The sequence below is a fragment of the Enhydra lutris genome, unplaced genomic scaffold, assembly GCF_002288905.1.
Source record: "Enhydra lutris kenyoni isolate GAN:26980312 unplaced genomic scaffold, ASM228890v2 scaffoldscaffold54, whole genome shotgun sequence".
In the NCBI taxonomy this organism is placed as follows: Eukaryota; Metazoa; Chordata; class Mammalia; order Carnivora; family Mustelidae; genus Enhydra; species Enhydra lutris.
In genome coordinates, this window is record NW_019154138.1 from 902,605 (window position 1) to 928,991 (window position 26,387).

Below are 26,387 nucleotides of genomic sequence, written 5' to 3' on the forward strand. Positions count from 1 at the left end.
ATCTTCTCTCTTTCTCAAGGGGTTTACAAAAAAACAGAAGACTAGGGACTGCCAGTTCTGTTCACATAGGTACATGATAACTGCTCAATAAACATTTGCTAATTGAATGACCAGAGTAGTAGAAGTACTAGAATCATTTTAGTAGTAGAATCTGAAACTAACTGAATCTTTATATAGTGTTTTCAACCAAGGGCCATTACCTTTTATTGGGTCATAAAATCAATTTCATCAACATTTTAAAATAAGTGTACCATACACAATATGAGTAAGCCATTTATATAGAAATGTTTATACATGTATAGGTATAGACCTATAAACATACATGGTATAACTATGTATGTACAGGTTATGATGTAAAATATTTTCTTACTACTGCTCTCAGTCAGAAACACTCTAAAGACACTGTATCAAGCTATGTGATACCATCCCTATTTTTACAAATAAGGAGACAGTCTCAAAAAACCAAAAGACTTGATCAAACTCCAAACTGAGGGGGAAGAACCGAAAGACCAACCTTTTTGGGTGCCACAGCCATGGTTCTCTACAGAATCTTGACTCTGACCACCCAGAGCCAGTGTACACAGTGTTAAACAGTGTTCACTTAACCTTCTTTGATTATAAATATCTGGAGTATATTTCCATTTGTTACCAAACGGCCAACTGACTTCAACTATGTTGTCTAATCTTAACAGTTTTTATAGGCTAAATTTACTGGCTAGTGATTTAAATGACCAAATTGATCATGTATATAAGGAGATTATGTTTTCAATTTTAGAATCATAAAACATGAGTATCAAATGCCTTTACAAAGAATCAAAGAACAGAGGTACAACATATCTCACACACTGAAATATAGTTGTGTTTTTAATGTAGGTGGAAAAAGAATCATACTTCATGCAATAAATACCAAAAACCATTTGAATCAAAGGAAGAAATTCCATGTCACTATTTCTATACAATAAATAACATATTGCACTAATATAATAAAAAAGTAACTTAAAAATATATATACATATATATTTTAAATCAGGAAGAGACTTTATAAATTGCTTATGGCCAACACACTGGTGTCTCTGTGGAAATGCAACTAACGTAATAAGCACTCATTATACTTGATCCTTTTTCTTCCTTTTTTTAAAAAGATCACATTTGTGCTATTTATGGCATTTGGTCCTTTCTCTGCTTCATAATGAAAAGAAAAAATAAAAGTTCATCTTTGTCAAAACACACTGAGTCAACAACAACACTGAGCTTACTGGAGTACCTTCCATTACTGCACTATAAGAACTTGATGTCTGAAAGTTAAACTCCATATGGAAACAACCGAAACAACCAGATAAATACAGAATGTGGGACATTCTATAATACAAGTGGCTTGGACTCTTTAAAAAGTTAATATTATTAAAAAAAAAAAGGCAAGGTGGCAGCTAGATTAGAAGAGATTAGAGAGAAATAGCTATAGGTGAGTTTTGACTGGGACCTAAATAGAAAAAAAAAGGTAGTTATGAAGTGGATTTTTGGAACGACTGTAAAATGTGAATACGAATGGATTATTAAATAATACTGTGGAACAACTACTAATTTTCTTAGATGTAATAATGGTATCATGGTTGTATGGGGAAAATCAACTCACTTTCAAATAGTTCAGGAAAATTCTTCACATACATATGCATGTATACTGTATATATATGAAAATAGAGCAAAATGTTAAAAATTGTTCAATGTTGGTTAAGTGTATTCTAATAGTCTTTTAAATATGTGTGAATGCTTGAAAACTTTCAGATTAAAAAGCTGGGAAAAGAAAAACAAGAAGTCAGTGCTAAATGTACTAGTCTTAAGTAAGCCAAAAGCAGATTTAGTGCTACATAGCACAGTACACTGGCATTACAGCATGTGTTTACTTAAAGTTTAAATAAACTTTAAACCACAAAATTTAAGTTTTAGATCAACAAAGTAAAAATCTTAAATCCACTGATGGTAGTGGTATCTTACAGACAAGATGCAACATCCACTGAACACAGAGAATCTCTTCACAAACCAGAATGTGGTAAGTGGCATTTATTACTGGGTTACTTCCCAGTCTGTGTTTAGTGGCAAGACTTACTATGTTAAAAGAGATACATATATAAAAATTATTACATACGTAATAATACATATAAGATACATATGATATATACACATGCATATGATATAATACATATAAGATACATAAGTAAAAATTATTCAGCTATGATGTAGATGAAGTAGATCTAAAATACTGAGATTGAAAGGTTTCTAAGAAATGAAGTGAAAAAAGGAAATGTCAAAATGGTATATTGCCTCATTTTTGGCAATCATTTTTAAAATTGTGAAATAACTCATAGAATTTATCAAAGATATAAAGAGTGATAAACATTCAAGTATACTGTGCTCCCTTAACAGATCACTCTTGCCACTCAAATCCAGTGCGTCTCTGCTGTATCTTTTCTTCTTCCTCCTCATCCACAAGGTTACTTTCTGATTATTTCCCCACTCTTCTTTATAGTTTTATTATACACACCCATACATATGCAATGTGTATTATTCAGTTTTGCCTAGTTTTGAACTCTACCTAAAATCTCTTCTGAGACTTTTTTTTGCTCAACATTGTTTCTGAGATTCTTTCACGTTAATGTGTATAATAATTTTTCACTGTGTAATCAGGGAAGTCTCAATAATTTTTGCAGAACAGATGAGTGTAAAATCTTATTTTCTGGTTTTCACTTAATTTCTCTGATTTCCCTAGATGCTGAACATGTATGTTAATTGGTCTTTTCTGTTTGATCTTTTGTGATATGCCTGTCCATATTTTTTCCCTATTTTTCTAGTAGGCTGCCCATTTCCTTGATTTATATGAGTTCTTTAGTTTGGAACTCAATTCATGCTTTGTTACATATGTTGCAAATATCTTCTCCCCATCTGTGGCTGGCTTGTCTTTCTATTTTATTTTAATGATATTTTCCGACGAACGGAGGTTTTATGTTTCAATATAGTTCTTATCATCATTAAAAAAACAAAACAAAACAAATCACATATGGTTTCTTTTGTGCATAGAATATGCTTAGACAAACAATCTGGTCAACAGAGACTAAAGAAGTAACAATGTTAATATCTACAGTTTCAGGTAATGTGGGACTTTTATTTTTTTGCATCATATGTCTGTAATGTTTGAGGATTCAAAACGAGCTGTATTATTTCATTCTTAACCAGGAGACCTTCTAGGGAGTTTATAGATAGGTTTCAGGGTGTTTGTGAACAAAACATTTTATTTTTATGGGTATTTTTCTTCAGAGAGGTTCTGTAACTTTCCCTAGATTCTCAAAGGGATTTAGGACCACAATAATGTTAAGAATACAGCTCTACACAGTTATATAAATGTATATAATAAACTGAAAGTTTAGAGGCAGAGAGTCTCTTTCTCAGGTTCCATGGTGTGACTCCCAGGGAAGTTACCTCTCTGTGTTGGTTTCATAATATAGTGATGAATTTATTTATTTATTTTTAAAGATTTTATTTATTTGACAGAGAGAGATCACAAGTAGGCAGAGAGGCAGGCAGAGAGAGAAGGGGAAGCAGGCTCCCCAATGAGCAAAGAGCCCGATGTGGGGCTCGATCCCAGGACCCTAAGATCATGACCTAAGCCTAAGGCAGAGGCTTAACCCACTGAGCCACCGAGGCCCCCCAAGTAATGAATTTAATAATAGAATTTGCTCCATCAGGTTGTTGTGAGGATCAAATAAGTGACTACTTACTAAATAAATAGAGTACTTAAACTGCTTACAATATGGGCCAGGCTCACATAAGTGCTCAATAAATGGTAGTGATTCTTCTTCTTATTAATTCCTGACTCTATTTCAGATAAAAGCTAAAAAACATTATGGTGGATTCAATATCTTAATGGACTTTTTTGGGGGGGAAGGACTGAGGAAGGGATAGACATCCCTAGATTAAGCCCACCGACCAATAATAGGTACTAATATTATAAAATAAACAAGTGTAATAGTGCTACAACAGACTAATATCTCTGTAAAGTCTCTCTCAGAAGTGTTTAAGAATGAATTGTGTAAGTAACAGAGAAGTTACAGGATGCTTACAAAAAAAAATTTCCTATTTGTCTCCCTGGTGCCCTATCCTTATCAGAGACCATAGTGATAACATCAGAAACAACTGCAGTTTTTAGTAAACAGGTCTCTTCATCTTTGCTGATAAAGATCAACTATTATTTAGAATCGAATTTGAATCAGTTCAAACTGAATGCATTTAGAAGGGACTTATAAGATAACCTTATGATATCTTAAGGGTTGAAATGGTTTAATTTGTATTTTTTAAAAAATGGACAGAATTCTTGAAAAATGTCTCCATTATTTTCTACATCTGCTTAGATAAAATTTTCACAGCCAAAACTCCTAAGCTTTGCATATAGTTCTGCGAAAACCCTTGTGGAGTTTTAAAAGAGAACCCATTTAATAATACATGTTTGAACTTCTGCAAACAAATACTATTTTCATCAAGAGCTTCCTTGGTTAGCTGTTAAATCTTTAGCTGAAAGAGCCCTACCAATTAGGGACAGTTTGAGCACTTAAAAATATGCTAGCTGTCTTCAGATTCTGTTTTGCTGCCGAACTTGTGACTATTTATTCAACAGATGTCCATAAGTCCCTATTTGGTGCTAGGCACTGTTTTAGGTACCGGAGACATGAAAGTGAATAGAACAATAATAATAAACAATAGTCCCCACCCTCATGGAGTTTATGTTGTAGTATGAGAAGACATAATAAAAAATAAGTATATAATATTTTAGCAAGGGAAAAGGATTTAGAGGAAAACTAGAGAACAAAGGCAAAGGTGGGGGGTACTCGTGAGTTGCAGTTCTGAATACAGGACTCTATGACAAATAAGATGACATCTGAATGCAGATGTGAAGGAAATGAAGTACATTGGAAGAAATAACCCAAAAGAGGTGATATAGGTATCTGGGAGAATAATATTCCAGGCAGAGAAAATAGCCACTTAACCCAAGCTCTGCAATTGGACCTTGCTTTGTAGTGTTTAAGGAAATCAAGGAAGTTAGTGTGTCTGGTGTAAGGCATCAAAGGGAAAAGAAAACGACCTTGGGTAAAATTATGTGGGCCCAGCTGGCCAATTTACAGACATTGGCTGGATCTCTAAATCTAATGAAGAAACAACTGGGAGACTTTGAGAAGAGTGACATGACCTGAGCTATATTTTTAAAGGATCACAACAACCCATGTGTTAAAAAGAGACTATAGGGGGACAAAGCCAGAAGCAGAAGCAGGGGAAGAGTAACTGGAGTAATTCAGATGAGAAATGATGTTGTCTTGAACCAGGATCGCTACAGTGAAGGTGATGAGAAGCAGTCAGGTTGTGGATATATTCTGAAAGCAGAATGAACAGTATTTCCTAAGGATCTGTTGTGGGATGTGACAGAAGGAGGTGACGAGGATGACTCCTAACATTTTAACAGAATAACTGGAAAGATGGGGTTACCGTTAAGTAAGATGGAAGATTTGGGGCTGAGGAGGGGTGAAGGGAAAGATCAGGGATACAGTTTGGGAAACACTGTCTGAAATGTGTTACCAGACAGATATATAGATGTGGAGATGGCTGGCAGGCAGCTGGATATGTGACTTATAAACTTGGGAGTCATTAGCATGTAGATGATGCTTAAAACCATGAGATCACCAAGGTTGTGCAAAGAAAGAAAGACACAAAGAATCCTGTGTAGTTCCACCAGATGCACAACAAACAAATGCTCTTCAGCAATGGCATGCACCTGGGTCTGAAATTCTGCTGCATTTTAAAACATTTAAGATGTAAATCAGTGTATTTAAAAATCAAATTTAAACTTCTGAATCCAACATGAATAAAGGGATATCTTGCTATAATAATATCCTTGAGGTTCATGCTATTATAGCATTTGAGTCTAGTGATCTTGTTTTTCATCTTTAAACCCTTGGTTTCTAGCATAATGCCTCACAGAGAAGAAAATCAGTGATTACTGAAACTGATGAACGAGGGAAAAAGTATTTGTGATAGCAAAGAAATTTTCAGGTCATGTTGAAATGCAAATCAACACCATGGGTTATTACCTCATGCCTATTAGAATCCTTGTATATGAGGCGCATGGGTGGCTCAGTTGGTTAAAGCCTCTGCCTTCAGCTCAGGTCATGATCTCAGGGTCCTGGGATCGAGCCCCGCATCGGGCTCTCTGCTCAGCAGGGGGCCTGCTTCCATCTCACTCTCCGCCTGCCTCTCTGCCTACTTGTGATCTCTGTCTGTCAAATAAATAAATAAACTCTTAAAAAAAAAAAAAAAGAATCCTTGTATACTGTTGGTGGTACTGTAAATTGGTACAGCCACTATGGAAAATGGTATATGGAAAGTCTTCAAAAAATTAAAACTAGTGCTACTATATGATCCACCCAGTCCACTTCTGGGAATACATCTGAAGGAAATGAAAACACTGTGCTGAAGAGATAGCTGTACCTCCATGCTCACTGCAGCATTATTTACAATAGCAATAAATGGAAAGCATCCATCATTGGATGAAAGTGTCCATCGATAGATGAAATGATAAAGAAGGTGGGGTGTATATACATACACAAACACACACACACACGGAATATTATTTAGCCATAAAAAATGAAGAAATCCTGCTATTTGCAACAATATGGATGGACCTTTAGGGGATAATGCCAAGTGAAACAGGTCAGAAAGAGTAAGATAAATCTCATTTATATGCAGGATTTAAAACAACAACAACAAGAAAGTAAACCAAACTCAGAGATCAGATTTGTGGTTATCAGAGAGGGCCGTTGGGAGGGTAGATTAGAGTAAGATTGTCAAAAGGTACAAACTTCCAGTTATAAATAAATACTAGGATGTATTGTACAACATGATGACTACAGCTAACACTGCTGAATGATACATAGGAAATCTATGAGAGCTAAGAGCTCAACACAAGGAAAAAAGTATTTTGCATGTGTGCTTTTTTTTATTTGCTTGTTTCTTATATCTATATTAGATGATAGCTATTAACTAAACTTATTGTGGTAATCATTTCACAATAAATGTTAGTCAAATTATTATAGTCTACACCCTAAACTGATATGGTGCTATACATCAATAGATCTCAATAAAATAGGGGGAAAAAAAAGAAATTTTCAGGTCATGTTTCCCTTGTCTTCCCAATGACACAACATTTGCCTCTTTAAATGCCTAGCAGGCCCCATCCACCTTGCTCAGGGAAATGACAAGGAAGGCATTCTAAGGGTGAACTTTCAAGTTCTAAAAGTAAATACATGGCTAATGCCCATGTAAAGGGATATCTTTCCAGTTTTATAATAAACAGACATAAAGAAAATGGTAGAGTCCCTGGGACCAAAGGTTATTTATTTTATATCAACTCACCAGACCAGCCTCCATAGTGCCTTTCAGGGCTAGATGCCAGAACCATGGCAATTCTTTGGCAGGAATAAAGTGGTGGTGGTGGTGGGGGGGGGTTGCTTAGAGAGATGGTTATAATCTAATTTGACTTTACACAGCCAAGATCTTATCTTTGATTGAAAAATGTAAGTATGTATCAAGATTATTACATGACTCTTTTTCATTACTTTGTATAAGGACCCCAGTCAGTCAGAGACACCCATTTGCCTAGGACAGCAGTTTTTTTGGTCTCAGGATCTCTTTCTGCTCTTACTGAGGACCCCAGTGAGCTTTTATACGTGAGTTGTGTCTATCATATAATAGATATAATATAATCTACCAAATCAAAAATTAAAGTAGACACTTTTTTAGAATAGGAATGTCTTAATTAAAATAATTAGCATTTAAAAATGATTACTAAAGTTACTAAAGTTATGTGAAGAGTATATTTTATATGGTCAAGAGTCCAGGGTAGACTCTGCCAAATTTACGTTGGAGATTTATTCAACAAGCATTTATTGAACTTGGGCATTTGGTCACACACCATTAAAGCAGACATTTTAAAAACATAAGAATACATAAGCACACACACACACAAGATGTCAAAGTAATGAACACACTACATGTTTTAAAGTTTCTGGGAAACTCCACTGTGTCATGATGAGAGAATGAGGGCAAAGAGAACAACAGTGAAAAGAATGTAAGAGAATGAGGGTAAAAAGGCAAATAATGTCTTACGGTTTTTATAAAAATTACTTGGCCCTCCTGGGCAGCACCCCCCCTCCCAGAAAAAAGGGTCTTTGGCATCCTCAGGGATACCCAGACCACACTTTGAAAACTATTGGTCAGGGGTAGATTCGGGTTACCACAGCAGAACCACAAAAAAGAGTCAACTATTCAGCTTCCGGCCTCCAGAATAGCAGTTTTTGAGTTTCCAGCCAGAAAAAAGTACTGAAAGTCAGGCTCTGTTGAGAAGGAAAAAGAGTCCTAAATCCCCATAATTCTATTTACACATTAAAAGCCAAACCTGGGGATCTGAACAAATTTTACTTAAATCATAGGTAGAAAGAACTCAAGCCTGAATGTGAGCTACTAGGGAGGTAATAAGAAGGCTGGGGCAAAGAGGAGTCAGAGATTGGAAAAAGAGATTCAAGGCCAGTTTCCTTGACCACCTTTCTTGGCCTCAGTCAAGGTTCAACCTGGAGAAGGAAAACACTAAGAACAGAGAAAGTGATGAAGCTGAAGGGAAAGATGAATACAGACCTGCACGCTACTTCCTACTAGAACTCAAGGAGGAGCCCGGCTTGTGAAATGACAGCTATGTACAAGGGTTATTCTTAATGACATAAAAGGCAGTGTAGAAGCCTCACCTAGAATTCTCAACCCCCCCTTGATTTTCATTTGTAGAGAAGAGACTTAAGATCATAAAAGTTAGCCAAGTTGAGGGTCACTGGTCCTTGCTTGGGCTAGTATGGTATAAGTCAAGTAATTCCCAAGACACAGGACACTTGAGGGACAATCCAAGTCAGAGGGCTGAATGGAAGGAGTGGAGCTTCAGAGGAATCCATTCAAACAGTGAGATTCAAGGCAGAATTAAGTTAGGCGGGCAGACTATGAGGCTCTGACTGAGTCAGAAAAGATGAGGAAGGAGTTCCCCAGCTGCCTACTTCAGCAGCAAATGCCAGCAGGGTACCTAGTGTATAAGGGTCATCAGTGTGGTGGTATAAGGACTTCAGAGCAGACACAAAGATCTCTCCTTCCAATTCTTTGAGGACTTATGAACCTATCCTTAGGCTTACCCAGTTGCCACTCATGCTAGAAGGAAAAATAGGGTAAGACCTAGAAAAACTGAAAATTTAACTGAAAAATTAAAACACTAAAGAGCCCAGATAATTTTAATTGTGAAGTTTAAATTTCCTTTCTCCCATATGTGTCCAAGGCAACAGATTTTAGAGCCTTGATTTTAGAAAATAGGCTGTTTCCCATGTATACCTATGTTGTAATCTGTTACAATTTCAATGGCACTATTTATGATACTCTTTTTAAAGTGAGTCATCTTTTATTCAAATATAATAAATTCTCTGTTTAAATGACCAATGATTGGAACTGTTTCTTTATTTGCAAACCTATAGGAAGGAAAAGATGACCCACATGCTCTATAAGGGAGGACACAGATAAACAGTTAAGTACTGGAATTACTGGCAAGAAATTGAAGGAAGCCTGTGCTGCTGAAGAAGGAATCCTCAGGGGCCATTAATAAAGATATAACAAAACTATCAACTAAAACTAAAGACATAACAGAAATATCAACAAGAAAATGCAACTGAAAGATTAAAAAGCACCAAAAATATTTTAAAAACTTGTTTTAAAAAATCTTACACACAAATGGCATTTTCAAAGCATGACAGAAAACTTAAAAACCATGAAAGAAAAATGGGATTAGTAAACATTTAACAATTCTATACGTCTAAAAAATGCTAAATACAAAGTAAAAAGTTATACAAACACAAGCTAGAGATATGTATAGCATGTATCACAAAGTAAAAATAGTTTCCTTAAGGTAAAAGATCTTTTATGTGGATGAACTACAGGGTATTATGCTAAGCGAAATAAGTCAGTCAGAGAAACACAAATACCATATGATTTCATTCATATGTGGAACTTAAGAAATAAAACAGATGAATACAGGGAAAGGGAAGGAAAAATAAAACAAGATGAAAATAGAGAGGAAGACAAACCATAAGAGATGCTGAACTCTGGAAAACTGAGGGTTGCTGGAGGGGATTGAGGTAACTGGGTGGTGGGCATTAAGGAGGGCATTTGATGAAATGAGCACTGGGTGTTATATGCAACTGATGAACCACTAAATTCTACCTCAGCAAATAATAATACAGTATATATTAACTAAACTGAATTTAAATAATTAAAAAAGATACCAGAAAAAAGAACTTTTATAAATTTTAAAATAAAAAACTCCAACAAAAAAAGGGACAAAAGTATATAAACAGACAATTCCAAGAGAAAGAATCACAAATGGCTAATAACTATATGAAAAGCTGTTTAACATTAATAACATTTCAAGAAATGCAAATCAAAACAAGGTATGATTTTATATCTGTTAGACTAGCAAAAAATGGGAACATTTAAAACAACAAATGTCATGTCCACTTTTTCTTGTATGCCTGAAATAATCCATAATTAATACATATACACTTCAGAAAATAAAAGATAAAAAATACCCAATGTTGGCTAGAATGAGCACTTTCATATACTTTTCATGGGATTGCAGTACAGCCTCTGAAGGGAAACTGCAATATTTATGAGAATTAATAATAAAAGTTTTCTATGTTCACTCTAGCTTATCCTTTATTCTCTTCCACATATTTAAAATATTCTCTGAAAAAGACACTTAAGGAAAAGAAAAGCACATGTACAACCTTAATTACAGTGCTGGGAATATGTGATATTCCCATGTTTGCATGCAAATACAGAGATGTATGAACAAAAATGTTTAATGGAGTACTGTTGCAAAAAAAAAAAGGAGAAGCATACAAATGTCCATCAAGAGACAGATATTTAGTCAAATTATAGTATCTCTATATAATGGAAGACCCCATGTCATTTTAAAAAACCCAGGTAGATCTATATGTTGCTTATATGTTAACATATCTGAATTAAGATAGATTCACAATTATACACAAAATGTACTTCCATTTGGGTAAAAAGGGAACGTGTGTACCTATGCAGAACATTTCAGGAAGGGCAGAGGAAACTGAAAATAGTGTTGCTTTTCTTTGAACTGTTTGAGTTTCTTACCATAATCACGTTACTTTTAAATAATTTTAAAAATATATAAATACACATATAAATAACTGATCAAATAAAAAGAATACTGGATTCATAGCCCTCTGTTCTTACCAATCAAAGCTCACTTTTTTAGAGCTCAGCCATTTCCATAGTCTCAACAATGCAGAAGACCCAAATTAAGGTTCTGACCTTGAACTGTATTCTCAAGTTCTAGGATAAAATTGACAATGATTGCTTGCACGTATGTCCCGCCACCCACCACAGTCTCAAATACCTTTTGTCTAAACTCAAATTCTCTCATACCAAATCTTCCTAAATTCTCTACTTTGCCTTAAAACTGTGTTATTCTATCAATCAAAGGACTTCTACAATCAGTGGAAACTGACTCATGTATGTTACCATTTTCTAATAGTCTTCAAGATTTTCAGTTCTTTACTACCCCCAAATATTCTGTATTTCTTAATACATTATTCTGATCATCTCATTTTCTTCAATAATCCACCTGAAGAAAATAATCTTAGAATCTTAGTCCACCCCCCCATATATAGCAGAAATGACTACACATCACTTGGAGTAGACTCTATTACATTCTTTTATTCCTACAGAAGAAAACCCATCTTGTCCCCATTTAGGTGACTAAGGAAAAGATACCTGCCTTCAAAAATGAAAAGAAATACCAAAATCTAGGTTCTTGCTATAAAATAGAACCTGTATCAAAAGTCAGTTGAGAAAGAAGATATTTACAGGTGAATGACTTGGAACATGTGGACCATTTCACCTCTCTTAACATTCCAAGGACCTGTCCTTGCTCTGGGCCAGATTGCGTGTTCTACTGACTTGCTTCCCTACAGAACTGCTTTCACTAAATTAGGTTTTAATGTTATGTTTTTAGTTTTCATGTTTAGTTTTTTTTTTCTTTTAGAGAGAGAGAGTATGAGTGAGGGTGGGGGAAAGGGAGAGAGACAGTCTTAAGTAGGATCCATGCCAAGTGTAGAGCCTGATGTGGGGTTTGATCTCATGACCCTGAGATCATGACCTGAGCAGGAATTAAAAGTCAGATGCTTAACTGACTGGGCCACCCAGATGCCTCAAGATTTCATGTTTAATTTCAGTTTTGTTTTTTTTTTTAAGATTTTATTTATTTATTTGAGAGAGATACAGAGAGAGCACGAGCAGGGAAAGGGCCAGAGGCAGAGGGAGAAGCTGACTCTCCCGTAAGCAGGGAGCCTGATACGGGGCTCTTTTTCAGGGCTCCAAGATCATGACCTGAGCCGATGGCAGACACCTAACTGATTGAGCCACCCAGTTGCCCCTTCATGTTTAGTTTTAATTTTCATTTAGTTTCATGTCATTTTTAGTTTTCATTTTTCAAGACAGCCTTAAATAACAGGCAACTGTCAGCAATACATAAGGCAATACACATATGAAACTCACATACGAAAAAAATTCGATTTCATACTAATTTGAGAAATGGATGTTAAAGGTATAATGAAATTTTTTTCACTTATCAAAATAGTAATAAACTTAAAAAGTAATATGCAAGTTTTGGGAAAGGTGGGAGAAAGAAGCACTCTCTTAGGTTTCTGAAGGGCAATGTGGCTATGTTTTACCTTAAAAATCTTCACACTTGTTTAACCAGGTTATTTTACTTTCAGGACCTCTCCCTAAGGAACTTTTTAGAGATGTACACAAAATAAGTCACCAGAGCTCTATTTAGAAAAATGAAATAAAAACAAGAAACTACTGTCCAAAAAAAGGATTAAATAAGCTATGTTACAACCATACAATGGATAAAAGTCATTAAAAGCCACAGTTTAGGTAATTATAAAAAAGTCTAATAAAAATGTTTAAAAAATATTTGTCATGGGTAACTCAATTACTACATATCTTGTCTCCCATAGGAAGTCCCACTTATAACAAGAATTTCTTCTAGAACTAATTTTTTAGAAAAGCTTTATATTTTCTAACGAATGAGTATACAGCATATGATGGATAATGAGAAGCATATAACGCATTTTTTCGGTGGCCAAATTCTTAGCTCAACTGTGTAGGACTCTAGTCCAAGAACAGTGGGGCTGTCTGTCTCTTTCTACTGTCTCTCTTGTTATTATACAGCAGTTTATAATTAATATATAATTACTTTATATATATTTATATATTTACACATTTATATATATAAAGTAATATGTAATTATTTATTCTGCCACATAACATGGCTAGACTGGTAGACTCTCCCAGAAAACTAAATGCTCTTTGAGGACTGCAAGCATTTCTTCTCATCCTTGTATTTCACATAACAAAGAGCGAGGGCTTTGCATGGAGCAGGTATTCAATAACTTTGCTGAAATGATTTTAGCAGCAGAAATAATGTTTTGAAAAACACAATATTAATAATGACAATTTTTAGTATCTCCCCGTGTATTTTAAGTTAACTTTAGAAAGATTACTCAAAGAGATTTTCTTTACTGGTAAAAATGGGATGAAGAACAGAAAGAAATATAAGGTAAACAATTAGAAAGGAGGAAGCAAAATGATCTCTGCATACAGACAATATGAGTTTATTTGTAGAAAACCCTAAAAATTCCACAAAAAGGTGTCAGAATAAATGAATTTAGCAAAATAACAGGACGCAAAATTAACACACAGAAATTGATTGTATTTCTACACATTGACAATGAAAAATCTAAAAAGGAAATTAAGAAACAACTTCATTAACAATAGAATGGAATTAACCAAGGAGGTGAAAGACGTATAAAGTGAAAAGTAAAATACATTGCCAAAAGAAATCATTAAAAGACATAAAGCAATGGAAACATATTCTATGTTCATTGACTGGAAAACAATATTATTAAGATGTCAATATTACCCAAAGTGATCCACAGATTCAGAACAATCCTTAACAAAATTCTAAGGGCATTTTTTGCAGGAACGGAAAAATTCATCCTGAAATTCATAAGGAATCTCAAAGGACCCCAAATAGCCAAAACAATTTTGAAAAAGAACGAAGCTGAAAAATTCAGTTTGATTTCAAAATTTACTGAACAGTTATGATAATCAAAATGGTGTGGTATTGGCTTAAAGACAAATGTATAGGATACAGAGCCCAGAAATAAATCCTCCTATATATTGTCAAATGACTTTTGACAAGGGTGCCAAGACCATTTCGTGGGGAAATGACAAGTTTTTTCATGAATGGTGCTGGAAAAAACCAGGTATCCATGCAAAAGAATGAGGCTAGACTCTTATCTAACACAGTATACAAAAGTTAACACAAAACAGATCAAAGCCCTAAAGGGACAAAAGTATGTTAAGTATAAAACTCTTCTGAGAAAATATAGGGCAAAAGCTTCATGACTCTGGACTTGGCAATAATTTCTTGGGTAGACACCAAAGGCATAGGCAACAAAGAAACAAGAGAAAAAAATGGGCTTAAAAAATTTTAAAAACTGGGGTGCCTGGGTCGCTTAGTTGGTTAAGCGACTGCCTCCAGCTCAGGTCATGATCCCAGGGTCCTGGGATCGAGCCCCACATCGGGCTCTCTGCTCAGTTGGGAGCCTGCTTCTCCCTCTCCCTCTACTGCTCTGCCTGCTTGTGCTCTCTTGCTCTGTCAAATAAATAAAAAAAATCTTTAAAAAAATTTTTTTTAAAAACTGCTGCATCCAGAAATACTATCAACAGAGTAAAAAAGCATCCTCAAAATGAGGGAGAATATTTGCAAATCTTATCACTGATGAGGAATATTCTGAATAGAGAATAACTCAAACTCAACACCACCAAAAAAAAAAAAAAATCCAATTAAAAAATGGGCAAAGGACTTGAATAAACATTCTTACCAAGGAGATATGCACATAGCCAATAAACACACAAAAAGAAGTTCAATTTTTTTTTTTTTTAAGATTTATTTGAGAGAAAGGGTAAGGGAGAGAGAAAGAGAATCCTTGAGCAGACTCCCCACAGAGTGTGAAGCCCAACACAGGGTTCAATCCCCAGACCCTAAGACCATAACCTGAGGCAAAATCAAGAGTCAGACCCTTAACTGCCTAAGCCATCCAGGTGTTCCAAGATGTTCAACATTATTTATCATTAGGGAAATGCAAATCAAAACTATAAGAGATACCACCTTATACCCATTAGGAGGGTTACTATAAAAAAAAACCCAAACAAACAGAATATAACAAATGGCAAGTACGTGGAGAACACTTATGCACTGCTGGTGGGAATGCAAAATGGTGTAGCTGCTATAATGGCAGTTCCTCAACATATAAAAAAAAAAAAAGAATTACCATATCGGCCTGAAATTCCATTTCCAAAAAAACTGAAAGCAGGATTTTTAAGAGACGTTTGTGCATCCATGTCCACAGCAGTATTACTCACAACAGCTAAAACGTGGAAGTAACCTAAGTGTCCTTGAATAGATGAATGGATAAACAAAATGTGGGATACAGAGGAAGGAAACTATGACATATGTTATAACATGGATGAACCCTGAGGATATTGTGCTAAGTGAATAAGTCAGTCACAAAGTAACAAATACTGTCATGATTTCACTTATTTGAAGTACTCAGAGTAGTCAAAATCAGAGCCAGAACATAGAACAGGGGTTGCTAGAGGGTGGGGAAAGGGAATGAGGAGTTAGTAATTGGTGTACAGTGTTAGTTTTATAAAATGAAATGAGTCACATGGTAGGTCAACATTATGAATGTATTTAAAACTACCAAATTATACACTTAAAAATGGTTAAGATGGCAAGTTTTTTTTTCATTTACTATGGCTTTCTTCATTTGAAAATAAAAATATATTATTTTATAGTTAATGAGTCTAAGTTCAAAGTCTGAATATAATAACTTGGTAACTTATTTGATATACATATATACGTGTATTTTATATTTATTCTTCACTTCTTTTTTTATTAACATATAATGTATTATTTGTTTCAGGGGTACAGGTCTGTGACTCATCAGTCTTACATAATTCACAGCACTCATCATAGCACATATTCTCCCCAATGTCCACAACCCAGTCACCCCATCCCTCCCACCCCACAACTCTCCAGCAACCCTCAGTTTTTTCCTGAGATTAAGAGTCTTTTATGGTTTGTCTCCCTCTCTGTTTTCCTCTTATTTCATTTTTCCCTACTTTCCCCTATGTTCCTGTCTTGTTTCTCAAATTCCTCATATCAGTGAGATCATATGATATTTGTCTTTCCCTGATTGACTTATTTTGCTTAGCATAATACCCCCTGTTCCATCCACGTCGTCGCAAATGGCAAGATTTAAGATGGCAAATTTTAGAAGTATTTGACCACATTAAAAATAATTGGAGAAAAATTAGGGAGGAGGAACCAAAATCCAGCACTTAACCTGCCTGTCTGAGCTGTACTTCAGGTAACTAAAGAGATAATGATGGAATTTGTCTTTTTTATTAGATAGAAAATTCCAGATAATAATACATACAGATGAATGACAGATTTAAGGTGCCACAATTTGGAACTCCTATTGAAATACTGGACATGCTCTCAAATATCAATAGCACCTAAAACCATTAGGACAGCATTACAATGAATGGTCCATGCTGAGGAAATCTGAAACTACTGATCAATCTTAACAACACAAAAGAGACAGAATTTAAATCACATGTCTCCTAATGAACTGAAACAAATAGCAATATCTAGGAAGTATTCTTGACCAAAAAAAAAGAAGTCTCATTCTGATCAAGGTTTCAAATTTAACTACTGGTTTAAAAGAAATACAGGGGACAGAGTCACATGCTAACACCATGAGGACAGAAATGGCAAAATCCAGAGTTTGAGACATTCTGTAACACAAAAATGTTTTTTGATTTTTATTTTTTTCAAAGATTTTTACTTATTTGAGATACAGAGTGAGCAAGCATGTGCATGAGAGCAGGGTGAGGGGTGGAGAAGAGGTGGGGAAAGGGCAGAGGGAGAGGGAGAAGCAGGCTCTCTGCTGAGCAGGGAGCCAGATGCGAGAATTGGGTTTGATCCTGGGACCCCAAGATCATGACCTGAGGAGAAGGTGAAAGCTTAACTGACTAAGCCATCCAGGTGCTGCCAGATAATGGTTTTTTTTTTAATATACCTACATACCTTGTTTAGCTTTTGATTTGATAAAAACATTTAGGAGGTAACTGGGACATTTTCAATAGTGAATAAATATTTGATGATATTAAGAAACTATTGTTAGGGGTGCCTGGGTGGCTCAGTGGGTTAAGCCGCTGCCTTCGGCTCAGGTCATGATCTCAGAGTCCTGGGATCGAGCCCCACATCGGGCTCTCTGCTCAGCGGGGAGCCTGCTTCCCCCTCTCTCTGCCTGCCTCTCTGCCTGCTTGTGATCTCTCTCTCTCTCTCTCTCTCTCTCTGTCAAGTAAATAAATAAATAAATCTTTAAAAAAAAAAAAAAAAAGAAACTATTGTTAAATTTTTTTTTAGATATGAAAATGATCTTTTGGATGTTAAAAATAAAAAAGTCTTTATCATTTAGAGATACAGATTAAAATATTCATAAATGAAATGATACTATGTTTGGGATTTCAAATTATCTGGAGCAGGAGGGACTTGATGGTTGTACCAATGAAATAAGATGGGCCGTATGTTGACAACTGTTGAAGCTAAGTGATAATTAAAAGTAGAATAGTGTATCATATTATTCTACTTTTCTATGTTTAGAATTGTTCATAGTAAAAAGTTGTAAAAAGCCTCTGAAAAATTTAAATTATAAGTTAAATATTTTTCTTACAGTTAAATTTATAGCATTTATTAGTAAATTAATTTTTAAATGGAAAGGGAAAGAAACATCAGGCAACAGGTATCTAAATTATCATGAATTTGTAAGTGGAGAATCCAAATTTTGATGTGGTTAACAAACAACAAATGCAACTAAAGGTTTATTTATTATAACCAGTACTTTTTTTTTTTTTTTTAAAGATTTTATTTATTTGAGAGACAGAGAACAGGGGGGAAGGGCAGGGGGAGAAGAAGGCTTCCCACTGAGCAGGGAGCCCAATGTGGGCTCGATCCCGGGACCCTGGTATCATGATCTGAGCCTAAGGCAGACCCTTAACCAACTAGGCCACCCAGACACCTCTATGTCCAGTACTTTTAAAGTGTATCTAACATCACTGACTTCCTTATAACCTTTTAACATTTTGGTTTTACCATTCAATTCGGTAGGATATGATTACTAAGAAAAGAATAAATAAAATCTTGTAATTCTTTGGCAGTTCAAAAGAAATATTTTACATTTATGTGTAACTTACCTGCTGTAAAATCTGCAGTCAGATCAATAAATGCATGAGAATGTGGAATTCGCATTTTACTTTTAGTGGTCAATGCAGGATGCCATGATAAATTCCTAAAAAAAACCAGAATTTTCTTAAGGCAAATATCAAATAAGCATTGTTTTAAAACAGAAAAACCTCTGCTTGCAAGGTATTTTTAAAATGTATTGATTTTTGTTGAGATATTTCTCATACCATAAAATTCATTCTCTTTGAGTATACAGTTTCATGCTTTTTAGTACAGTCACAGTTTGCAAACTTCACCACTATCAACAGAAAAATTTCTTTATCTCAAAAACAAACCCTGTATCCATTATTTACTTCCCATTCTCTCCTCCCTCTCGCCCTTGGCAAGTACTAATTTGCTTTGTATCACTATGATTTCCCTACTCTGGAAATTAGATATAAATGGAATCATCTATGGACTTTTATGTCAGGTTTTTTTCACTTAGAATATAATTTCAGGTTCATGCATGTTGTAGCATGTGTCAGTACTTCGATCCTTTTAATGGCTGAATAATATTTCACTATATGGTTATGCTTTTTGTTGATTCATTTGTCTTTTTAAAAAAGATTTTATTTATTTATTTATTTGACAGACGGAGATCACAGTAGGCGGGGGGGGGGGGGGGAGCAGGCTCCTTGTTGAGCAGAGAGCCCAACATGGGGCTTGATCCCAGGACACTGAGATCACGACCTGAGCTGAAGGCAGAGGCTTAACCCACTGAGCCACCCAGGTGCCCCTATTCATTTATCTTTTGATGGACATTTGGCTTGTTTCCACTCTTGGCTATTATAAATAATGGTGCTATGAATATTTATGTACAAGTTTTTATGCGGACATATGTTTTCAATTAATTCTTTTGGGTATATATCTAAGAATTGCTGGGTCACATGGTAACTATATATTTAGCTTTCTGAGGAACTGTCAAACTGTATTCTAAAGTGGCTTCACCATATTATGTTCTTAACTAGCAATGCCAGAGGGTTCCAACATCTCTGTTTCTTTGTCAACACTTTTTATTTATTGTCCCTTTGTTTTATTATAGTTATCCTAGATGGTGTGTATCTCATGGTTTTGACTTGTATTTTCCTGATGGCTAATGATGTTAAATGTTTTAAGTGTATACTGGCCACTTGTACATCCTTGGAGAAATGTCCACTCAAATCCTTGGCTTATTTTTAAGTTAGATTTTTATATATAATGTTTTATTTTTAGTTGTAAAAGTTCTCACATTCTGCACATTGGCTTTTCACTTTCTTGAGAGCATCCTATGATGTACAGAAGTTTTTTTCATGAATCCTGTTCATTTTTTTTTTTTTTTGCTGATTGTTCTTATCTTATCTGTTCTTATCTGTCATATCTAAGAATCTATTTTAAAATCCAAGTTCATACAGATTTACCCATATGCTTTCTCCTGAGAACTTTATAGTTTTAGCTCTTATATTCTTCGATTCTTTTTTAAGTATAAGAAAAAATGATTTAATATTATCATAGATGTTTTTTCTAAGACAATGAAGAATGATGATTATCTCTTATGAATATTAATTCCAACATTTTAAGCCAAAGAATAAATTTAGGATCTTAAACCATATATCAAAAATTAACTCAAAATGGATCAAGGGGCTAAAACTATAAAACTCTTGTATGAAAACCTATGGGAAAATCTTCATGACCTTGGATTTGGAAATGGAATTTTAGATATAATACCAAAAGAACTCAACAAGAGAAAAAATAGATGAATTAGATTCATCAAAACTAAGAACTTTTGTACATCACAAGATACTATCAAGGAAGTGAAATGAGAATTTCATAGAATGGGAAAAAGTACTTGCAAATATCTTATGTCTGACAAAGGTCTAGTATCTATACATAAAGCCTTTACAATCCAACAATTAAAAAAACCTAATTAAAAAGTGGGCAAAGGACTACATCTAAGAACATACACAAATGGCTACTAAACACGTCAAAGGACGCTCAACATTGTTAGTCATTAAGGAATTATGAAAGAAGACCATAATGAAAAACTACTTCACAACCATAGGATGGCAATAATCAAAACCACAAAAGAATAAGTGTTGGGGAGGAAGTGAATAAACAGGAAATTTTGTATACTACTGCTGGGAATATAAAATGGTACACTGCTTGTGGAAAAGTCTGGCAGTTCTTCAAAAAGTTAAACATAGAATTACCACAAGACCCTGCATTTCTATACTCAGGTATGTACCCAAAACAGTTGAAAACAAGTATTCAAACAAATAGTTGTACATGAATACTCTTAGCAGCACTATTCACAATAGCCAAAACCTGGAAATAACCCAAATGTCCACCAATGGATGAATGGATAAACAAGATGCCATTCATACAATAAAAATATTTTATAGCCAAAAATGAAAATACCCTAAGTACTGATACATGGTACAACATGGATAAACCTTAAAACATTATGCTATGTGAAAGAAGCCAGACATAAAAGGTCACATCCTGTATGATTTCATTTAGATGAAATACCAATGATAGGCAAATCCATAGAGAGAGAAAGCAGATTTAGCGGTTGCCAAGGGCTGGGGATAGGGGGAAAGGGAAAGTGATTGCTTAATGGGTACAGAGTTCCCTACAGAAATGATGAAAAGCTGCTGGAAGTAGGTGATAGTCACAAAACATTGTGAATACACTAAATATCATTAAATTGTACACTTCATATGGCTAATTATACATTATGTAAATTTTGTTTAATTATAAAAAACAATCATATAAAGTTTTCATATATCCCTCATTCAGTTTCCTTTAATGTCAACATTTAATTTAACCATAGTACAATTATCAAAACCAGGGAGGTCACACTGGTAGATTATTATGAACTATAGAAGAGCGAGCAAATTTAAATAAAATAATTTCTCAATTCATCATCAGTAGAACACACTCCATTGTCAAAGTCATTGTCATTTATCAAGGCCCTACTTTGCTTTTCTTACTGGTATCCAAGTACACTCTTCTCAACTAATAGCACTTTTTAAGATGCAAGCTCCTCTGAGGGACCCATCAGAGGCTCAATAGGTTAAGCATCTGACTCTTGGCTCTGGTCACGATTTCAGGGTCATGGGATTCTCTTCCCCCTTTTCCATGTGTCTCCCCACATGTTCAGGCACACGCTCTCTCTCTCTCTCTCAAAATAAATAAATAAATAAATAAATAAATAAATAAATAAATAAAAGATGTATGCTCCCCTGGATATCCTGATTTATAGATATTTCTATCTACACAGTCTAACCAGGATATGGCTCCCATATAGTGGCTGAAATGAATCATGGTCTAATTAGCAAATACTTGCTAGACTGCATCATAGTATTAAGTAGCATTTCGTATTCTTCTCTACCTCTAGTTAGAGCATGCTATTTTTTTTTCCACAATATGATGTTCCAGTGACATATGGAAGCATAGATATGTCATCTCCAAAGAGAAATTTAAGGCTAATTAATAAGTCAAACTTAATTATCAATATATCATCTAAGTGACTGGATAGCAAACAAGATTTATTTGAACTTGGTTTTAATGTGTTGGGAAAGCAGAGAGAAACAATTGACTAATTTTCTCTTGGCAGGTGGAGTCTGGGAAAAAGAATAAGCATTCATCAGGAGAAAATTTTCCCTACACAAAGAATCCATGTTCTACAAACAGTAACTTCTTCCCAATATCCTCATACACACTTTTTAACATACAGTAGGCCTCATCTGTTGCCTCAAAAGACAGTAAAAACAAAACTAAGCAATGTTTGCATAACCCAATTTTATTATTTTAATGAAAATCCCAAAGTATAAGGTTATGACCATAAAATATGAAAGTGAGACACTGTATTCAGCATTCAGTGTAAGGTAATTCAATGCCAAGCATTCATGTCATGTTTTTCTTTCATACTTCACAAGGTTAGAAATGTCTAAAATAATTTCAATCAAGTCTAATTTAGTAAGGCCAGTTCACTTCTTTTTAAGATAGACCATTTATTCACAGGTTCTTTAAATTCTGAGCATTAAAGTATTTTTAATTACTAACAAAATAATCAGAGGCAGGCTAGAGAGATTCTATAACAAGTTTAACCCAAAGTCATTTCAGAAGAGTTTCCTAATGTTCCCAAGAAATTTGTAATTATAGGCCAAAAGTGAATTAAAAAATATAAGCTTCTACAGAATTGAGCTCAATGAGGTTAATCATGTGGTTGCCTTTAATTACTACCTGAGAAATTATTGATTTCATTCCTTAAAAATCTTTTTATAAGTTTGCTTTGAAATAAGTTATAGTTAGAATTCTAGAAAACTTCAACTAACTCCTAGAAACTACTTGACAAAAATGTACATTTCAAATAAAGAATTTAGAAGAGCAATAAACCAAAAGTGATAAAGTGGCAGACTAGGGGCCAAATTCAGCATAATAATGTGTTTTATTTGGCTCATATATTGTTTTAAATATTTTGCATTCATTGGTAAAAAATAAAAAATCAGATTTCACATAAAAATCTTCTTTCCAGCTTCTCTTGAAATACTAGTTCTGGCAACCAACTGGCCGTTTTCAGACAGAGCTATAGTGCCTATGGGCAGCCAAAGTCCCCACATTTCCAAACTGCTTCAATCACTTTGGTTTCCTTCTGGGTCTCTTTAGACATTTGAGTTTGCAACTCCTAACAAAATAGTAATTATAATCTTCCTTTCTGGAACTCTTCCAATCAATATTCAAGGTCTTCACAGTACTTTAAGTTTTATACTTGTTGCCTATACTCTGTTAAATTACAGTTATGTCTCTTAAAAGGCAATTAACTGATCCTTATATTTTATAGTGGTAAAAGGGGGTAGAAGGGAAGAGCTATTATTTCTTTTTGTGATGCATTTTAAGATAGTTGAAAATTAAATGTATATACAGTTGTATATCAAAATTTTATTTTTTAAAAACTTAAAGTTGAAAATAAAATTCATTTTCCTCTACCTTTACTGTTGTTCTTTGTACACAACAGTTTTTCAATAAGAAGCAACAGAAACCATCTTTATAAGCAACTGTATTCATATAAACTATAACCTTCTCATTTACATGCTCAAATCCATTTGAAGGCCAAGGTCACAAACTATTCTCATTACAAAGGAAGAAAGAGCAGAGATGAAAAAATGGGCAGTTCTGAGCCATGTTGAGTCTATTTGTTGACACTTCTTGACCTCTATAGAAAACTCCAATTATTAGCTACCCACCACCCCGCCCCACAGGAAACATAATTATGTCAAGGTGTTCTAATTTGTGAGCACCATTACCCTTAATCTCAAAGAATAGCATTTATCAAAGGATGAATTTAAATGTAATTAATGTCAACTGTAGCTTTTGGTTGCCTATGGTAACTGCTCTTTGAAATGACTGATAATCCACCCACTTTTCAATGATCAGTATATAATGAATTATCATTATTTTAGATATCCAGATAAAAGCAATTACCAGGAGGAGATGGGTCTAGTATGCTTTTCTAAGCTCTCTAATTCTTTAGTCCACTGGTCTTCAAACATTTTCACTCAGATAGGCCCTAAAGGAATTTTTAAAAACTATGTATCCCTTTACACATTTAAAATCACTTCTAAAAAAGTAATCTAAATATTTTCATCAGTTTAAACTGCTATCAAATATGTAATTTTAAAATCTCTTAGAATTATTAAGATTGTAAAATAATTGTTCTTTAAAAGTGTACCCAGTGGACTATAAATACCATACTGAATTTTTACCCACCATTATCCACACACAAAAAGCGCATGAACAAGACTGCTGGAAAAGATGGGGGAGTAGGAGGACCCTAAGTTCACTTCATCTTACTTATACAACTAGATAACACTCACATCAGTATAAATAACCCAGCAAATGACCCAAAGATTGGTAGAACTACAAAACTAAATATAAAGAGGCCACATCTAAGAGGGTAGGAAAGGCAGAGACAAAGTGGGGAGCCAAAAGGTGGGGAGCTAAACAGACCCACAGGACTGTTCACAGGAGGGAGGGATACTGTAGGGAGAGAGACTCTTACAGTAGGTAGACCTCACAGGGAAGACAAATCTCCCTAATTATTTGGCTTTGAAAACTAGAAGGGCCAAATTTCATGAGTTCTTACAACCAGCAGGACTTAAAACTTTCAAAATCACTGGGTTCCACTCTGGGGGAGCCATAAAGTGAGAGAAAATGGAGTTACTGCCCTTAAAGAGACAGCACAATAAACAGTTTGAGGAGATACAGCAGAGAAGCAGTAGTTTGAAAAGTGCTACAATCATACTGGAGGGGAACTGGTCTATACTAATCTCAGAGTGTGTGCTAGAGGGACAGGCTTCCATGGAAGACTTCTCTAGGAACAAAGAGATTGGCAGGTGGTATTTCCTTCCCCTGCCTCCCAGCATAAATACATGTACATCTGTGGGAACCAGGGCAGTGCCAACACTCCAACCTAACTTGCAAGTCCTGCCCTGGCAGAACCCTTCCACCAGAGGATCTGAGCAAACCTTGCTAACACCGCACACTCACCTCCATATACTTGTGGATCCACTCCCTCCAAACCAGCTGGCCTTAGTACTGGTGATTGCAGCTTCCCTCCTGCAAAAGACCTGTTCACAAACCTTGCAAAAACTGCAGGCCTGATCTGACAAACTATAAGGATCCATACCTTCAAATATGCTATTGGGTAGAGCACATTCAAAACAGTGCCAAGAGCCCGGCAGTATGCAAGCAGCCTCAACAAAGCCCAGAACAACTCCAAAGTAACTCCTGCCACAGAGAGAGGGAAAGATAACCACACATGCTAGGCAGACTATGGACCCAGCCATGCTGGGGCAGACAGCTGGTCTGACTGCAGATCCCACTCACCAATTGAAGCTTCTCAGGGGACGACACAGGGAAGGTACTCTGCAGTTTGGTGCTACTGCATCTTTGACAAATGGCTGGTCTGACTCAACTCAAGCCCAAGACAGCTCAGACTGGCCCATTAGCAACACAGGGAACAAATACTGCCCAGCACAGGCAAAGAGAGCCATTGCAGATGACTGGACTGAAGGTAAAAGCCAGCTCAGCCAGAAAAGGAGGGTACAGGCAACACACATAGGAGATACTCCTGAAGTGTCAGGTTCTGGTGAACAGGGGACATGGCAATACAGGGCACGAAATTATCTTTTCTTCATAAGGCCATACTTTCAAGAGCAGGAGATGTAGCTAACACTGTTAACACAGAGAAACAGACAACAGAGTTAGACAAAAAGGAGACAGAGGAATATGTCCTGAAGGAAAGAACAGGACAAATCACAGCAAGAGATAAAAACAAAACAGAGATAAGTAATATGTCTGATAGTGAATTTAAACTAATGTCATAAAGATACTCACTGGGTTTGAGAAAAGAGTTGAGGATTTTAACAATGAGACAGAAAATATAAACAAGAACCAATCAGAGATGAAGAACCAGTAACTGAAATGAAATATACATTAGAAGAAATCAATAGTAGACTAAATGAAGCAGAAGAATAGATCAGCAACTTGGAGGACCAAGTAATGGAAAGGAATCAAGCTGAATAGGAGAGACAGAGAAAAAATAACACAAAATGAGAATAGATTTAGGAAATTCAGCCAACACCATCAAATGTACTAACGTTCCCATTATAGCAATCCCAGGAGAAGAGAGAGAAAAGGGGGCAATTTTATTTGAATAAATAATAACTGCAAATTTCCCGAATGTGAGGAAGGAAATACATCCAGACTCAGGAGGTGCAGAGATCTCCCAACAAAACCAATCCAAAGAGGTCCACACCAAAATACATAATAG

At 35.2% G+C, this 26,387-nt stretch overlaps 1 protein-coding gene across 1 annotated transcript in view; it reads right to left on the minus strand.

Moving 5' to 3' along the window:
* Window positions 1-26,387, minus strand: part of LOC111157396 (integrin alpha FG-GAP repeat containing 1) — a 303,742-nt gene that overhangs the window by 244,495 nt on the left and 32,860 nt on the right. The window contains exon 6 of the mRNA XM_022518768.1: window positions 18,547-18,641. Coding sequence (XP_022374476.1) covers window positions 18,547-18,641 — 95 coding nt within the window. The remainder of the gene's footprint in view (window positions 1-18,546; window positions 18,642-26,387) is intronic.